The 17956-nt window shown below is 36.7% G+C and overlaps 2 protein-coding genes across 6 annotated transcripts in view; one reads left to right on the forward strand and one right to left on the reverse strand.

Annotated features, from left to right (window-relative positions):
• Positions 1-17956, forward strand: part of LOC140154790 (density-regulated protein-like) — a 260777-nt gene that overhangs the window by 120432 nt on the left and 122389 nt on the right. The gene's annotated exons all lie outside the window — the stretch shown is intronic.
• LOC140154786 (rho guanine nucleotide exchange factor 7-like) overlaps positions 5247-17956 on the reverse strand; it is a 54043-nt gene continuing 41333 nt past the window's right edge. The window contains exons 14-17 of one of the 5 annotated variants that reach the window (XM_072177355.1): positions 15134-15151; positions 10472-10568; positions 7438-7494; positions 6785-6906 (exon numbers count right to left, since the gene is read on the reverse strand). In XM_072177355.1, the coding sequence (XP_072033456.1) occupies positions 7464-7494; positions 10472-10568; positions 15134-15151 (146 nt within the window). In that variant the 3' untranslated portion in view covers positions 6785-6906; positions 7438-7463. Of the gene's footprint in view, positions 6907-7437; positions 7495-10471; positions 10569-15133; positions 15152-17956 lie in introns of all 5 variants that reach the window. The other 4 variants (XM_072177353.1, XM_072177354.1, XM_072177356.1 and 1 more) reach the window with 4 other exon arrangements.

The raw sequence follows: 17956 nt of genomic DNA on the forward strand, positions 1-17956 counted from the left end.
TTAATACAGATGCAATATTTGAAGAAAGTCATGGAAGATTTTGTGAAAGAAAAAAAATATAAGTGATTTGTGCTGTATAGATATTCCATTCAGTCCTCTAGTCATCTACAGGCATACAGCCCATTTAGTGCACAGCATATTTGGTACATTTTTAGAGTTGAAAATTTCTTTACATAATAGTAATGTGTAATTTGCACATTCCTAGATATATAATACCAAATAATGCCTTTCCCTTCAAATATTGGCATACAACAGTATAAAGATATAAAGAAAGGTGACAGAAAAAAACATGTTCTGTGGACCTATAGCGCGAGCCATCCTAGGGGTGTCACTGACCATGATTTGGGGGGCACAAGCCATTTTTCAGCAATTTTCCTATGGGATTTTCTGAATTGTCAAAAATTGATTGAGGCATGTGCCAACACCCCCACCCCACCCCCCACCATGCCTCTATGATGCTACACCACTGGGTCGGGCCCGCAGAACAGGGTTTTTTTCTTTGCCACCTAAACATGTATTTATTTTATTTTGTTTCTTTGTCCACTAGACTAATACAGACATTGAGCAGTACAAAACAATATGGTACATAAAGCAAGGACACTACCACAAAATCACAGAAAATAAAATTGAGTAGGATGTGTCCGACTAAATTGGGTATTTCAGGTGAAATCCATACACCCTCATAGAATACATAACCTTAACCTGCCACACAGTGAGTGTGAATTTCAAATGGAGTTATTACCTGAATGGGTGATTTGAGATTAAGATTATGTCTTCCATAGGGTGTGTATGGATTTCAACTGGAATAACCTTTGGATTCTAATTAGAATCACAGCTGAGTTGAAATATGTATTCAGTTACAAACAAACTGTATTTAAGAGTAAACAACAAGCACTTGTTTATATAAACTATAATTGTATTAAGCACCCCCCCCCTTCCCCTCTTCTTTTAAATATTGTTGCCTGGATATCTGTCAAACTATGAAGCACTCCTCATACAGGCATATAAATGATGGCTCACAAAATGAACAGAATATTTTGAAGGTGTGACACTGCCTCATTTCCAATAGCTGCCCTGGGTAATGTTATTCATAAGCCAAATTGCATTTATACATAACATTACCCAGGGCAGCTATTGAAGATAAGGTTATAATGCACTGAGTCCTCCATTTTCACTTGGCAATACCAGTGTTACTTTTCTCATTTCTAGTAAAAAAAATAGGAGTAAAACCAGGCACAAAATGTGACCCGTTAACACCTGATTTCACTATTATCTATTACATCTCCAGTGACACCTCATTAATTTCCCTAGACCTTTGGATGTATTGTAATAGGTATTAACATTTTACTTGGACAAATCAATAGAAATGAACTCTTAGTGCTATTTTTTATGCCCCTCATCCAGTGAACACTGGCCTAACCCTACCCATGACAATATGTGACGTGTCATGTCAAAAGGAGACACTTTTGGGCAGGTTATCAATTTTGAGTTTTTTACATATCTTAAATATAGAGAAATTTTGCTCCACAACGCCGTGTTCCCCAATGAAATCGGACATGCCTAAGCGAAGATATTGAGTTCGTAAGTTATGGTATTATAAAATTGGAAATTGAGATATCGGCCTTTAAAAATATTATTGACAATGTTGAGAGTAGGAATTACCTTGCAAAATGTCTCAAAAATACAAGATGCCAGTTATATTCCGGTCTGAAACTATGGGACAATATTTTTAACATTAATAACATCACAAATTCGCAACAAACCCAAATTGTGAAAAATTCACCCCGGACAGATTTTTGGCTATTTCTCCATTTACAATCCTGCGCAAAAGTGTCTCCTTTTGACATGACATGTCACATATACACAAGGTGTCACTTAAATTGGAACAGATAATAGTTTTGGGCCTGTTCACACTCGGCTTATTTTGCCACATGTCTTGTGTACAACCTGGGTGAAAATCGAGTGTGAATAGAAATAAAATGTCTGACTGGATCATCTTTTAAACCTGTGGATGAGCTGGTTACACACTGGGTCAATTAGAGTGTGAACAGAAAATCTGTTCTACCTGCATACCAAGCAAATCAAACTGAAATTGAAATGAAATCGAACAAGCTCTTCACGCTTGTAATCACTGTCAGTATTTTCATCAAGCATACAGCTGCAGTGTGTAAACAGGAAATAAGTCACCTGGGGACCCGAGTTGATCCGTATTGACTCGCAATCCAGGTCAATGAGTCTGGCGTGAATATGACCTTTATAGTGCGACAGTTGAGTTTTTTTAACAATTTTGGTAAGATATGCATAATAATGTGTTTATTGCAACAAACAAAACAACTTGATTATAACAATGATTTGTGAAGTATTACATTTAAACACTTTGCTTGAGACTGGCTTTTTTTATATCACAGTTTAGCCTTAATTATGACAGAACTGTCAATTGTGCTGTAGTTATAATAATGTATATTCATACTAGCGGTATACGACTGAATAGAAAAGTATTGTTAAACTTCTATCCAACAAAATTGGTAACACTCACTAGATCCCCCGAACTTCACAGCAGAAGATATTGCTCTGACTGGACAAGCGTTAAAGTGTTACAGAGTGAGTCAAAGGGTTTCCATTGTTAAGTTGTTATGGTTCTGTAAGCCCTTCACATCAGAACCGAAATACCAAGACTGAACCTAAAATGTTGGGTTAAAACTTGACCTAGTCCGAGACAATCTCTCGATGCTCCAGACCAAACAAATTGGGAGGGGGGGGGGTGTAATGTCATCAGAGGTATCTCAATAACATCGCTAGCAGCAAAAGACCAACTGGGCACTAACATTTGCTGATGATGCCGGTTGAGCAAGTGCAAGCTCTCTGGTGAATTTGACCAATTTTGTAGTATACAAGTTTATAGATAATTTTCTATTAGTTCTGTAGTTAAAATGTTATATTATATGTATATGGACATCATCGGGCTATTCCAGTTGAAATCCATACACCCCTATGGAAGACATGACCTTAATCTCCCATACATGGGGTGTAGATTTCAAATGGAGTCACCCATTCAGATAACCCCATTTGAAATTCACACTCCCTGTGTGGGAAATTAAGATCATGTCTTCCATAGGGGGTGTATGGATTTCAACTGGAATAGCCCAATCTGCCCATCAGACAGTTTGCTGCAAAGTGGTTAGCTGAAACAAATGGGTAACTAAAAAAGATGACTGTTGGTATGCATACATCATCAATTTTGCATACATCAAGCAACATCCATACATCAACAGTACAATTATAGCAGAGCTACACAATATGTTTTTCCAGCAATCACATATTACAAGGTTGGCTACCTCATACACTTTTCTCCACTAATCAGGTTGAATCTTCCTCAAGATGGTGTATAAATTTCAAATGGAACTGCATAAAATGTTCATTCAATTTGAAATTCATATTCCCCCAGTGGAAGATATTTCCAAAAGTGTGGATATTAAATGGAATACCCCAATATAATAGGTATGAAAGCCAGGTGGGTGATGCAGCCCAATTTCTACTGCATAGGGATCCCTTCCCTATTAAACCATATAAATTTAGTAGAATGTTGTGGACTTAAACTATTTAAATAATGTCCACAAAATGTATCTAATCAGTGGCATAGATTTCTTTTTGAAATGGGAGATGTGGTTAGAAAATTTTCTTGAAGTATAGCCCCTTTTGGCAACAGAATAAGTTTATGGGATAGCGCATGATAAATGTTGCCATATTGAAGCTAAAATTGTTAAATATGGTGCAAAGGTAGAACAAATTCACACAAAGAGCCCAGAAACTTGCACTTTTTAGGCCAAAATGAACAAATATGTGGGTAATTTGATCAGAAATATTAGGAGATCTATCCTCCACCTCCCCTGGATTTACGCCTATGTATCTATCCACTATCCAGGAAGTGACAGTGAAACTATAAACTTGATATAATTAGCAGATTTTGACTTGACATCGACAGAGAGCACAAGGTCTACATACTAATTGGTTGGCAGTGTTTGCACTGTTAGTTGTATCCACGTTACATTACACAATCTTCCATGTTAAATGTCTAGCAGTATTAAACTTTCTTCTCAGACTTGCACTTCTACTTCGGCTGTTCCATCTAAATTCCTTACAACCTCTGGATGAAGACATGGACAACAAATCAGCAGTTACCGGGTGTAAATCAATATTCATAAGAAAATTATATATTACCAAATATGAACAATGATATGAAAATGGTTTGTATTTTGGTCAGAATATTTGGAGCAGTTAATTAATATCCCCTCCTGAAGATATGTTGCTGAATGATTCATGTGATCACAATTTGGAAGTGAAAGACTTTTTGTATAAAATTGAAAGAATAAGTAACATTTTGATGGTTTTTATTTACTATTGTCATATTTGGTAATATAGTCTCGGGAGCAGGGGCAGAGATTTAAAAAGAAAGTGTGCCAACATTTGTTTCCTTGATATTAATTTTATTATTCTGTCGGTCGGACATCCGGGCTATCTCTAGTCTCGGGCCCAAACTGCATGTGGCTCACGGTTTGTTGTGAACAACAGAAACCGGCTGTGAAGGAGGCTACATAGCGATGTTGCTGGAGTGAGAATAAAATACAAAAAAAATGACACTCGACCATTGAATTTAATTTTAAGTTTGTCAGTATATAAACGGTAAATCAAGTAAGTTTCTTCCACTCTGAAGACTTAGAAACGGTTGTTTGATTCCACTGACTATTTGCGATCGAAATTTACATAACACCAATGACAGAAATCATCAACAAAAATCGAATGTTTTCACTCGACCGTGAGTCGCATCATCAACCGGAAGTGACGTGGCACGGACCGACAGAATGGATGCTTTTGTAACTTTTTTTTTTTAATTCACCTTTATTCATCTAAGGTGGTAGTCTTGATTCAAGCCCGTATCCATTCGAAGCCACATACTGTATGTTACTGCATACTGTGCACATGTTATGACATTTATGGCAGTAACAGCTGGCCCATTAGTATAAGAGACCGTCTTGAACAAGACTACCAAGATGGCCGCTCATGCTATGGCGGCCATCTTGGATGCATAGAGAATGGAACGTTCCCATTTATGCGTTGTGCACAGGAGGTTTAAAGGATCTTTTTAGAATCTGAGAATGCATGTGATTTCATTTACACCGTAAAAAGTTAAAGTACATAAGCACCCCAATAAAAAAATCTTTCCAGTTTTTGTTCCAAACCATTTCAACACCCTCTACTGACATTTTCATTTCCATCTTCCACAGAATGCCGCAACAAATTTAGATGAAATGGGCTATGCCAGTTAAAATCCACACACCCCCATATGGAACACATGACTTTAATCTCTCACACAGGGGGTGTAGATTTCAAATGGAGTCACCCATTTGAAATTCATACTCCCTGTGTGGAAGATTAAGATCATATCATCCGAGGGGGTGTATGGATTTCAACTGGAATAGCCCAATATTTCCTTCTTCTTCATCTTCTTGACAATGTTTTGCAAAATTAAATATACATTTACAAGTTTCATAGATGATCAGGCTTATCCCACTTGAAGCAAACACTTTGTCAGGTTTGAAAAAATGCAAAGCAAAGAATCAACTGTAACCTTCAGAGTCATTCACGGGAATCTTTCTTGCATTCCGAAACATTAAGGCAGTCCTCATACTTTTTTATCCAATCGTTTCCACAATTCTGTGTTAAGCAGCCTGTACACTAGAGTATACTCAAGACATCCCACAGCACTTGCCAATGTATGCCCTGTTTGTGGCAAGAAAGAAGCATGCACCAGGTCACGATGCTAAGTGACTTGTTCAACGAATGAGATGTTGATATTTCATGATATGATTTACTCAGCCAATCTGGTCACCACTTCTGTATTTACGCAGTAGACATACTATATCGGCAGATATATCATATGTTTGAAGGAACTGTGATAACTGCATTTTTTGAAATCACAGATCTACCTCATGACCAACTTATATCACATGGTCTATTTCACTACAGCAACTTTTTCGACATTCTCAAACTTCTGCATTTATGTTGTGTGCATTTTCAATGATCCAGTGGACTCTCTACACTTTCAGAGAAGAACAGCAGTCCCTTGCTCAGATTGCTAAAAAGGCGCTGTTATGCACTGACCAATGTTTTGACGGGTAATCGGCCAATCAGATTATTGGTCTGTTGTTATGACTGTCAGACGATTGAATCAGCCAATCAGAACCCCACTTCCATGTTTATGCTATGCAAGCTTTCAAAATGTGAACAACTGCCGTTCTTCTCTGCCAGCATGCGTAATTATGTTGTGTCAATGTTGTATGGTGCAGTTTTGAGAACACAGTGGCATCAAGCATACACACAGGTGTATAATAAAATAATTTCAATAAACTTTTTTTCAAAGGAGTTTGGTGAATACCAAAACAATGTACTCTCAATCTCATTTCTGCAAAGTATTTGCTTCAACTGCAATATGCCACAACCACCTTTACATAATTAATACCCAACCCTCCCAACTGTACAGCATATAATAATTATATTAATAATAATAATAACAATAATAATAGTAATAATATACTACATAGACACAGATTTATCTGTCAACAAACTCTGGCTTTTATTTTTGTTTAATTTCATATATTTCACACCATAGTTGAGTACTGCAGCCAGAGTTAGCGGACAGAGAAATCTGAGCCTATCCACTACGCTCTATGTCATAGATCTGTCTGGTCACTAAATCTGATATCTATGCTTTTCATTGATTTCCTAACAGTTGTTTCTAATTTCTTCCGCGCTCTCCTCTCATCGTCTAAATCCTTTTTTAATCTCTTGGTTTCGTCAACTAAGTCCTTTACCTGGTCCCGGAGGGCATACACGGTATCAATGAGGCTCCTGCAAGATGGAGAAGAAGAAAAAGACAAGAGACAATGGCATTAATTTGACGTACATTTAGGATTCACTACTACAAACCCATCATGCATAGTTAACTAGCAGCCACATGCATGGTGATAAAAATCTCAAATCTATCTATGATAAACAGCCACAGACAGGTTGTGGGCAATTGCAAGCAAAGGTCAATCCTCAAGCAAATTAAGGGGGAAGAGGTCAATCTTCGAGCAAATTAAGGGGCAGAGGTCCATCAGAGGTCATCAATATGGTTTGTCCTTATCATGCTATAGCCATGCTCATACACTGCTGCAAAGTTGAATGACCTATCATGTACTGCTTTCATTGGGACATTGCATTTCCTCAAGCTGTGGCAGAGTGCTTCTCAATATTCTTGACTGTAAGAGACTGAATTTATTTGACTTTTACATACAAAGTCATTGCTGCATGCAACTTGCAATTCTTCATGGAATATGAGTATTCCTATTTAATAGAAACTGATGCATTTTATATAAGATGCATTCCGTGCAAAAAGACCTTTACTCCTGCAAAAAATCAACACTTCAACAACTTTGCTTGCTGGCACTGCTTCTTCTGTGAACAGAAAACCATGATTTAACCAAATTTTAACTCAAATACACAAGCTTAATACACTAACTTAATGCAATAATCCCATGTAATTTAATCAAATGTAAGATGTCATATGGATGGATATGTCAAAACTACATTTAACTATAATCACAATATCTAATTCTCGATTATCTTTACATGTAGGCACAGATATTTGCAACTCAAGGAACATACGTTATGGAGTAAGCATGACTGTTTGAGAACTTCCCAATCAAATATGGCCGTCGATAGGCCAAGTCAAGGGTAGGTCTTGCACTTGACACTGTGTACGCAGCAGGTACATGCTCTCATGATTGAGAATTAAATATGTTTGATTACAGTTCAATGCTTGAATGAGGCTATTCCAGTTGAAATGCATACACCCCATATTGAAGACATGACCTTAGTCTTCCACACAGGAAGTGTGAATTTCAAATTGGATTCCCTTACTGGGCAACTCCATTTGAAATCTACACCTGTGTGGGATATTTAAGGTCATGTCTTCCACAGGGGTGTATGGATTTCAACTGGACTAGCCCAATGAGTGAAACTGCCGCTTAATTCAAAAACTTCATGCTATGTTGTAAGTTTCTTATACTACCAGCCTCTACATCATCAGCATGTAGCTAAGTACTGCATAGTATCATTCCATGTATTACTCCCCCCCCCCCCCCCACACACACCCCATACGTCTTCTATGCAATATGTTAAAGAGACCTCTGCAATTTTAAATTTCCAGTCCATATACAAGTTTCTACTATACTAGTTTTGTGACCTTGATATGGCAGTGACGTCAGTGCGCATTTCATTGGGTGCAGCTTCAAGTAGCTAGCGGAGATGCTCAAAGCGTGCATGCTCTTAAAGACACCAAATACATGTGCGCATGAAACAGTTGCCTCAACGCACACAAGGTGAGAAATATGATATTGCTTTTTATTCAATGGCCTACTACTGCTTTGGGAGTTATTTGTGCAAACCACTTTATCAACAAACATGTATTTTTTTCTTCTATTAACTAACTTATGAACAATCTATTTAGGGAAATAAAAAATGAAATATATATAACACATTAGTTTGGTCATTTGTAAGGTTGTAACTTTAAATTGGTAACTATAATAGGAGGACAAACAAAACTGCTGCTTTCCAAAACACTTGGACATCAGATAATTTTGAGAAAATTATCAATCCGTTTTAGTCTGTTACACAAGGGGAGATGGGCAATTTCAACTGAATTCCATACACTCCCTATGGAAAACACATCCTTAATCTCCCACACAGGGAGTGTGAATTTCAAATGGATTTACTTAAAAATGGGTGACTCCATATGAAATCTAATTCTAAACCCCCTGTGTGAGGTATTAAGGTCATGTCTTTTATAGGAGTATATGGATTTCAACTGGAATAGCCTATTGCCACACTGTTTATAATAAGAACAATGGAATCACCCCAATCTAACTCCCCTCTTCTTAATCCTAAACCCTTCTCCCCAACCCGTGCATGCCCTGGTCCTACAGACTTGGATGACAGCCCTATTTTATTCAAGCCAACATTTTTATCTCGGGTAAACATCGATTTTTATCTCTGGTAAACATCGATGTACATAATACTATACCACATAATACTACATCGCACATGTTTCTAATCATAGCTTACGATTCGTACGTGGGCTATAGTATTTTAAGTAAGAAGCAAATTAGAAAGATATAACACCCCATCGCAAATTAGTTTGAAGTGCAGTTGAAATATATTTTTTTTTAATGATAAGCAGTGCAGCATATGTGTATGTAAATGTGTTGTTATTAAATGCATGAGGTAGTAGTAGTAGCAAATTGCAATCATAAGAAACATTGCCTTACAAATAGCGTCTCAATTAGCTACCCACTGTCCGCCTGTCATTTTGGGCAAGTGGATTTCTCCCAAGATGGGCAAAATAAATGTCTTTGACATAGATTAAATTAAGCTGCTGAGAAAGTTTACTGAACTTGGACAAAGATAAGATTCACAACCCACAGTCATAGCAACACATAGTTTGACTCTTTGAACCCATATTAGTTTGCTCAAGTCGGCTTACTTTTTTAAAGATCGATTAGGACAAAAATTTTTTTTATTAACATGATGGCAAACCTAAAATTTCTAGCTGAAGCACTGCCTACAAAGCTGGCACTGACTATTCTAGTTCAAATCCACACCCCCCTATGGAAAACATGATCTTAAATCTTCCACACAGTCAGTGAGAATTTCATATGTGGTTACCTGAATGGTGACTCCGTTTGAAATCTACACACACTGTGTCAGAGTACAAGGTCATGTCTTCCATAGGGGGTGTATTGATTTCAACTGGAATAGCTTATTGCTGCTACTGCTTCTTGACCTATGAAAGCATGATATGAAGCATGAGTAATTAGCCCAATCCTATATCCTAAATGGGCAAGAGAAGGACTCTCAAATGCTTTTCATTTCCAATGTTATATTTGTGTTCAAAATCATTTTATCAATCCAACTGCATCACTTTTTTTAGTCACCCCCTATCAACAAACAGTTGTTTGAAAAGTAAGAATTTTGTATACATTATGGGTGACTTCCATGGTATAATAATAGTAATCCATACACCCACTATTGAAGACATGAATTTAATCTACCACACACAGAGAGTGTGAATTTCAAATGGGGTTACCTAAATGGGTAACCCCATTTGAAATCTACACTCCCTGTGTGTGAGGATTAAGGTCACATCTTCCATATGGGGTGTATGGACTGGACTTTAAATGAAATAGCTCAATTTGATGCTCTTCTGGTGCAAGAAAAGTTGTGCTCATTCTAATTTCTCCCCAAGTATGCCAGGAGTACCCAAATCAACACTAACAAACAAATGACCAAACTGATCGTCATACAACAAATGGCTAGTAAAAATAAGTCTAGCTCGCCTATCAAGGCAGGCTTCTAGAGGGCGCCCTATACTCACTTCTCTTCGACAACGGTTTCATTGCCTTTAGTCTCCTCTACTATGATCTTTTCCTCTTCAGCTAAGAACACCTGGGGTGCCGGATCAACAAGAGGAACTGGGGAGAAAATAGCAGCAAAAATGTCCATTCAACACCCCAAAAATGACAATGGACCGCCCCTTCTTTGTTCAAATCGGGTTTATCTGAAACTTTTTGACTCAAAAGGGGGGTTATTATTTTTTTTTTTTTCAAGATGAACTAAGAAATAAAATTTCAAAATGTATCAATCAAAATGATCAGTCCATTGACATTTAAGGAGGTTTTATGGTTGAAAAAAAAAGAAAATTTGTTAATATCCATCTTTTGAGTTACCATGGCAACAACCAAGTTTTTAAAGACAGCATTGAGGCAAATAAAACAAAAATAACAAACAGAAAGAGACAATGAAGATGTTATTGAAATGAAAGACTGCAAAAACACAGATGATGTTGTTAAAAATACATGGAGTCAAATTTGATTTAGTTATAATGCGAGATGTATAGAGAAAGAAAATTGTAAGTGTCGTAAGAACGACGAGTCGTTCAAACTCGAACAGAAGCAAAATAAAATCAAAACACAAAAATACAGCAGATGGACGTAACTTTGAAAGCAAATTTTGAAACACCAAATATATGCAATGTTATTCTAAAGCAACGCAACATGCTGAGCAGCTGTTATAGCAGCAAAAATGAAATCAACTGAATATTTTTGGCATTCATTGTCGTAAATTTTGTCTCTTTAAATTTCTGCTAATTCTCCCAGTACCTCCCTGTGCAACCAGACACTATACATACATCTATGCTATGACCTCAAAACAAACCACTTACCTTTAAAGAAGGCCTTACCTGCAATAGCTGCCATGTGTCATATTTTCAGATTGTGTACATTACAGAATGCAGAAATGGTCAAATGTCTATAAGGCAGGTATTGCAGATATAGTCCGTATACCTTTCTCGAGTCAGTAAAGTAAAATAAAATTTTAGATTTTCTCAAAAACTGTTTAATTTTTGCAGGAATCTGTTATGCTAGTTGGATTCCCTGCATCATTTCCTTTCTGAAAATGTATACTTTTATATACTTCTCATGATCATTACATTTAGAAATACAATAAAAAACAATATCTAAATTATTGACTTGGGAAAGGTATACAGACTTAGGGCCTTCTGGTTCTAATCCCTCGAAATAATGGCATTTTTTTAAAAACCTGAAATAGTCCTCCATGCCAGCCACTAATATGTTCTCACTAACCAATTTTCTGGGTTATCCCATGAAAAGAAGTATTATTCCAGTTATTCCAGTTGAAATCCATACCCCCTAGATGGAAGAGATGGCCTTAATCTCCCACACAGAGGGTGTAGATTTTAAATGGAGATACGCAGGTAACCTCATTTGAAATACACACTCTATATATGGAAGATTAAGATCATGTCTTCCATAGGACTAGATTTCAAATGGGATAGCCCGATCCATGACAAGCAATAAGGTAGCAACTGGTGCACCATCAGATTGAAAAGGTTGTCAATTCAATGGCGCATCCCTTGCAACTTTGTTGCTAATTAATATAATCAATAAGCAAATATTATTAGAATTTCATAATCATCAAGACGGTGTTGAAAGTACAGCAATATCTGAAAAAATAAACCTCATCCAACTGAAATACTTATAGCAGATTTGCATGCACAAAAGAAATCTTTAATGCTTTGCGTGCTAGCCATAGGCTTCAACATAAAAATAAAAAGTGCCAAGTTTTGAGATATTTTCTCAAAAAAAAAAAAAATCAAGAGATATCTTAAGAACCACTGAACCAATGCTAGGTTTGTTTGTACATGCATTTTTCATGCTGATTCCAAATATGGTTATGAAAATTTACATTTCTGAAAATATTTAAATTGTTAAAACAAAATTTGAAACTTGTCGTCTGCAGTCGACCCACACGTGAAGAGAGTTAACAAAGGAAAGTGTGTGCAGTTTAAATGAACATTTGCCAACTAGGTATACATGTGATATTTCTCCTTCAATCAGCATGCATACTTGGCTATTCCAGTTGAAATCCATACACCCCTATGGAAAACATAACCTTAATCTTCCACATAGGGAGTGTGAAAGGGGTTACCTGGCTAGGTGACTGCATTTAAAATCTACACCCCCTGTGTGGGAGACTAAGGTCATGTCTTCCATATGGGTTGTATGGATTTCAACTGGAATAGACCATTTTTCATGGTAGCGCACAAACAACAAGCATTTAAAAGGAACAGTTTGCAAATTTCATAAGCATTTAAAAAGGCAGAAAAGTTGCTGCATTTTACATAAAAACATGTGTATTGTATATTCACAAGTACAATATTCCAGGCTTCAAGGCAAAAATATAGGAATATTTTGAATGAAAATCAGTCAGCTACAATTGGTATCAGAGATCAGTAAATATTATTATGGGGGAACGTCGCAAAGATACTTTTGCATGATGTGTGCATCATTTTGGATTGGTATGTCTATAAATAATAATAATATACTGGGCAAAAAAATTACCTTCTAAACTTGCTGAAAATTTATTACAGCTACTGTAAAAATAATAATGGATTTGTAATAAAGCTGAAATTATTTATTTCTAGTGCATATTCTGCCACAACTAATCAAGACCGTGATCTTTTTTCAACTTCTGTCATACCTCTTTGGTCATTTGAATGAAGGCAGGGTGTTAGCTAGACGCTAGACCTTTTAGACAGGCAGTTTCTCCTGGGACAGGCAAAATTGATGCCAGTGACATATGCTAAATTCCAAAAGTAATGCTTGAATAAGTTCTGTGAACTCAAAACAAGACCAGACTAATAATATACCCAGGCTATAGCTATTTGAGCTGATTATTTGAACACCCAGAAGGGGCAGAGATCTAGTTTATGTTTTCAGAATCAAATTTTTGACAGGCAGGTTTGGTGAAAACGACAGGCACTTGTCAAATCCTAACTAAGATCCTATCAAAAGGGATTTGTATTTTGGAAAGTAGATTAACAATTTAGAGCCAGCACATCCTTGCCACATAAATGTCCAACAACTGAGAGTATGCATGAGGTTATATGGTAGTTGACAAAAGGTAATAACTTGAACATCTATGACGTTGCCCACAGTATAAATCAATCCAAACGAAAAACAACTTAAAATTAAAACAATATTAATCTGAAAGAATATTCCTAAACTTTCAACACAAATCAAATTCGCTGTCGAAATATGCATATTTAGGTTGTGCAATCCCCAACCACTCCTACAGGCAAAAATAATAACTAATATTATGAATCATTTATGTCAACAGATTGAGTAGCAAAATCATAAAACAAATAACAAAAGAAGAAAATCAATACCTTAAAAATTTAAAACAAAGTGCAAAAAATTAAGAGAACCAAACTAAAAAATTCCACAATGTAAATCTGCATGCTGTGTTTTACCGATTCCCACCACTCTCATACAAACACAATTCATCTCAAAGCATGAGATTAATACACAATCCTTGGGTCAGGCAATTAATATATAGGCCTATTTCATACATTTAGCAACAATGTGATATATATGGCGATGTAAATCAACTAGTTATTGTCTCTAATGGCATGGCAATGTCAACACTTAATTTCAGATTAAATACTGAAGAGTATCTCTTCTGATTGGCCAACACATTCCATTTTAAATCCACCCTCCCCCTGTGGAAGATTTAGCTAAAGTATACCACAGAGGGAAGCGCATGCCTAGAAAAAAATATGGCCTCCAGGAAGCTCCTTCCATGGAAATGTTGGCATTTGGAGAGATAATTTTGTATCTGGAGGGAACTTTGGAGTGAAATTGTGCCTCCCCAAAATTGCTACTTTTATGGAAACTTGGATCATCTTCCAGTGAAATAAAATTCTAGACCTGATATTACAATCCCTGACTGGAGAGAGAATGTTCTGAGTTGTGTTTGCATGCAATGAGTGTTTGAATTCATTCCATCACACAGCTGTTTATTATGTCCACTTTTATCGAGGGCGCCCTCAATTTAAGACTTACTGATATTACATAAGCTATACCTATCCACAATATACGTACATGTAAATCTACAGCCGTAGATTATACACTTACTACGCACTCGTGGCACTAAGAGTTCATTCATAAAAATGAAGTTCTGTTAAGGGTACTACACCCCTGTGGTAAATTTGTGACTATTTTTGCATTTTCTCAAAAATAATAATAACACTGATAACAAAAGTTATGTATATTATTGGGCCAAGGAATCCGATTACTACACTGAAATTTCAGTGACTAAAGACAAGCGGTTCAGTTTATATGACAGAAAATGAAGTACATTCTAGCGGTACCTCTTTTCTTATCATAAATAACAAACCACTTGTCTTGGGTCACTGAAATTCGTGTAGTAACTGGATTCCTTGCCCCTATAATATACGTAATTTTTTGTTACCACTGTGTTATTAGTTTTTGAGAAAAATGCAAAAATAGACAAAATTTATCAGGGGTGTAGTACCCCTTAAATCTTGGCGATAAATTGGTAAGTACAACTTCCATCCAATCAGTAAGCCTTAAATTGAGGGCGCCCTAGATAAAAGTGGTCGTCATGCATACGCAATAAACGGCCGTGATCATTTAATACGTCCCTTCACACTTACCTTTGATGATGGTGATCACTACAAGAACCAATGGCAATCAAGTACACAGCACAATAAAAAGTTAACAGCAAAGACATTAGTTTATCTAGAGGCTAATTATCAGGGTTGTAGCTATGGTGGGTGGCCCCGCCCGGGACTGACACTGACCGCCCGGCATAAATTTTATATTTTTTCAAATGACTTTTTCATCGTAAAAAGGAAAAAAAATGTACCCCCAGATCTTATTCCCAGATCACTCGCATTCACTAAAAGATTGTGCCACGAGCCAGCACTCTAATTGGATAGTTAAATTACCCGGCACCAGCCCGGCACTTAACTTGGGCTAGCTAGAACCCTGAAGCTAATATAACATGATGACCTAATCACAAATGGATATTTCTCTACAAGATTGGATATAAGAGGTATGAGGTTCACCAATGGGTTTGAAAAAAATTTGTTTTAATTAAATCTAGCAATGTGCTTGAATGGTACCAAACAAGTCTGTTGTTGCAAAAAAAGGTCAACTTTGCCTCTTAAAAATAATTGTGTTTTGGGAGTTGGCAGCTCAATTTTTTTGTTATGTTTTCTCTTCAGCCACTAGCTCAAAGTAAAGGTAAAAAAATTGGGGGGGGGGGGGGAAGAGGGGGACTGTTGCTGCAGAAAAAAACATTTGTTTCAGAGTACCATTCATTTTACAAGAATGAACAGGAAAACCCACCAGTTCACTTTGTACCCTCTTATATCCAAGCCTGACCATGCTTTTACATTCCGATATGACAGTCATGCAACATTCACAGTTTCAATCTCAATTTCCATCTCAGCTCTGGCCTCACATCTGTACTGGAAATCCAAAACATGATCTCTGGCACAAACATTAAGACTTCCAAACAATTGGTCTATGACTCCAAACTATTTGTCTTAAATTTGTGTAATAGTTGAAATATGATCACAGGGGTAGTGAAAGATGTGTTATCCCATTTCATTTGCCATACCAGGACCACTGAGGTGGGGGGGGGGTGCAAATTTACAATTCCTTCTGCTGATAGGCCCAAAACATTGTTTGCCAACCAAATTTATAAATTGTTGACCCAAATCTTTTTTCACCAAGGTGCTCAAGAATCAAAAAGGTAGAGGGCTGGTATTACGAACAAATTGCGCTTAAAATTTTCTATTTTCTTTAATAACGAGCTTTGCAATATGCAGCGATACAATATCAATTACTACCAGCAACGGTAATTACAATTTTAAGGCTAAAATGGACCAGAAGTTGGAAGATTGTGACTACTGAGAACTATTCCTAAATTTAGTCTTGGTATAATTTTGTCCCTGCTATTTAGTTGGTCCATCTCTGGTACCAGCTCACCTTGTGATTATATTTTAATCTTCAAAACTCATATAAAGTTAATATTTGTATACTAATGCATGTCTTGGATTATGAGTAGGTACAGCACATGTGTCAAGTACCTGGACCATAGACTAACTTAAAATCCGAAGACTAGACACACCATACAATGAAGCCACACCTGCCTGATGGAGTCAACTATGTTGCAATACAATAGATCAACAGTTTCCTAACATCAGTTACATGAGTTGACAAAGTAATCATTTCAAAATGAGCAGCCACACATTTGTAAAAGTTCTACATATTTATTATTTTAATAATTTTAGCTTAATTGCACAATCTGTCAAGGGTAAATCTTATGTACTATTTTATCTCAATGATTTACTTTTTGACCCCCCCCCACTCTCCGACCCAAAAAGTCAGTAGCTTGCAATGCAGTTATCAGATCTGTTAAATTCTCAAGTTTGGGCAAGTTGCAAAAGATGAGCATGCACATTCATGTTAATTGAGTAATCGAGCGATCACATGCAAAACTCAACTGACTTAAATATTCGCCTATTTGGGGGAGGGTGTGTTTGAAACAACTTTCATGTGAGATGGGTTTCAAGTGGCTTATAATTTTCATTAAAATATTTCCTTGGCATTGGGGGGGGGGCTCTTTCCACAAGACAAGTGCCTCATTAAGCTCATTTTATGTAAACTACATCAATTCCTATTCTATGCTTAAAAGTAGAGCCATTATTAATACCAGACTGATACAGACCTGAAAACTGGGTCAAATAAAGAACTCTGAAAATATTGTGGGGGTCTGGGGGCAGTGCCTCACAGGGTCCACGGGCAGCGCCCAGGGTCAAAGCCCCCTTGAAGCTGAAGCATTTTCATGAATGGAGACCAATTTAGACCCTTTTTCTGACATTTTGTGCCTATTTATTTCTTACAAATTGCTGTAACTCAATACATACCAATGTCTTTACTTGAGCAAGTAGAGATATATCAAAACAACCCTCAAATTTTGAAGGTAAGTGACAAATTTTAGAATGCAAGTTATAGCCTTTGCTAGGCAAGAGATGGCTATCCTGTTTCGGAGTGAAATCACCTATCCATGGGGTTATTGGTACTATTTATGAACATTAGCATTTTGTTTAAGTATGCATTCATTTTAAATACCGACTTAAACATCTGTGAGATTTTCAAAGATGAAAAGCTGCAAAGATTTAGAAATCTATACCAAACTTGCCTATCCTGGGCAAGCAAAACTATCCTATGCCCTGTTATTATTTCTTCTGGATAGTACAACACTGAATAATCCGGAGTCTATATTTTAGGAAACTATAACTCATAGATTATACCTTTATTATGATTTTTCCAAATTTATTTCACCTAAAAAAGTTCACCATGATGAGTCTACCAGTGCAGAGAGATGTTGAAAAGTGATGGTTGATGTATTAGTCGATGCATTAGTAACACGATTCCACATTCAGCAAGACAATCTGGGTCATCTT

Source organism: Amphiura filiformis, chromosome 6, assembly GCF_039555335.1.
Source record: "Amphiura filiformis chromosome 6, Afil_fr2py, whole genome shotgun sequence".
NCBI classification, from domain to species: domain Eukaryota; kingdom Metazoa; phylum Echinodermata; class Ophiuroidea; order Amphilepidida; family Amphiuridae; genus Amphiura; species Amphiura filiformis.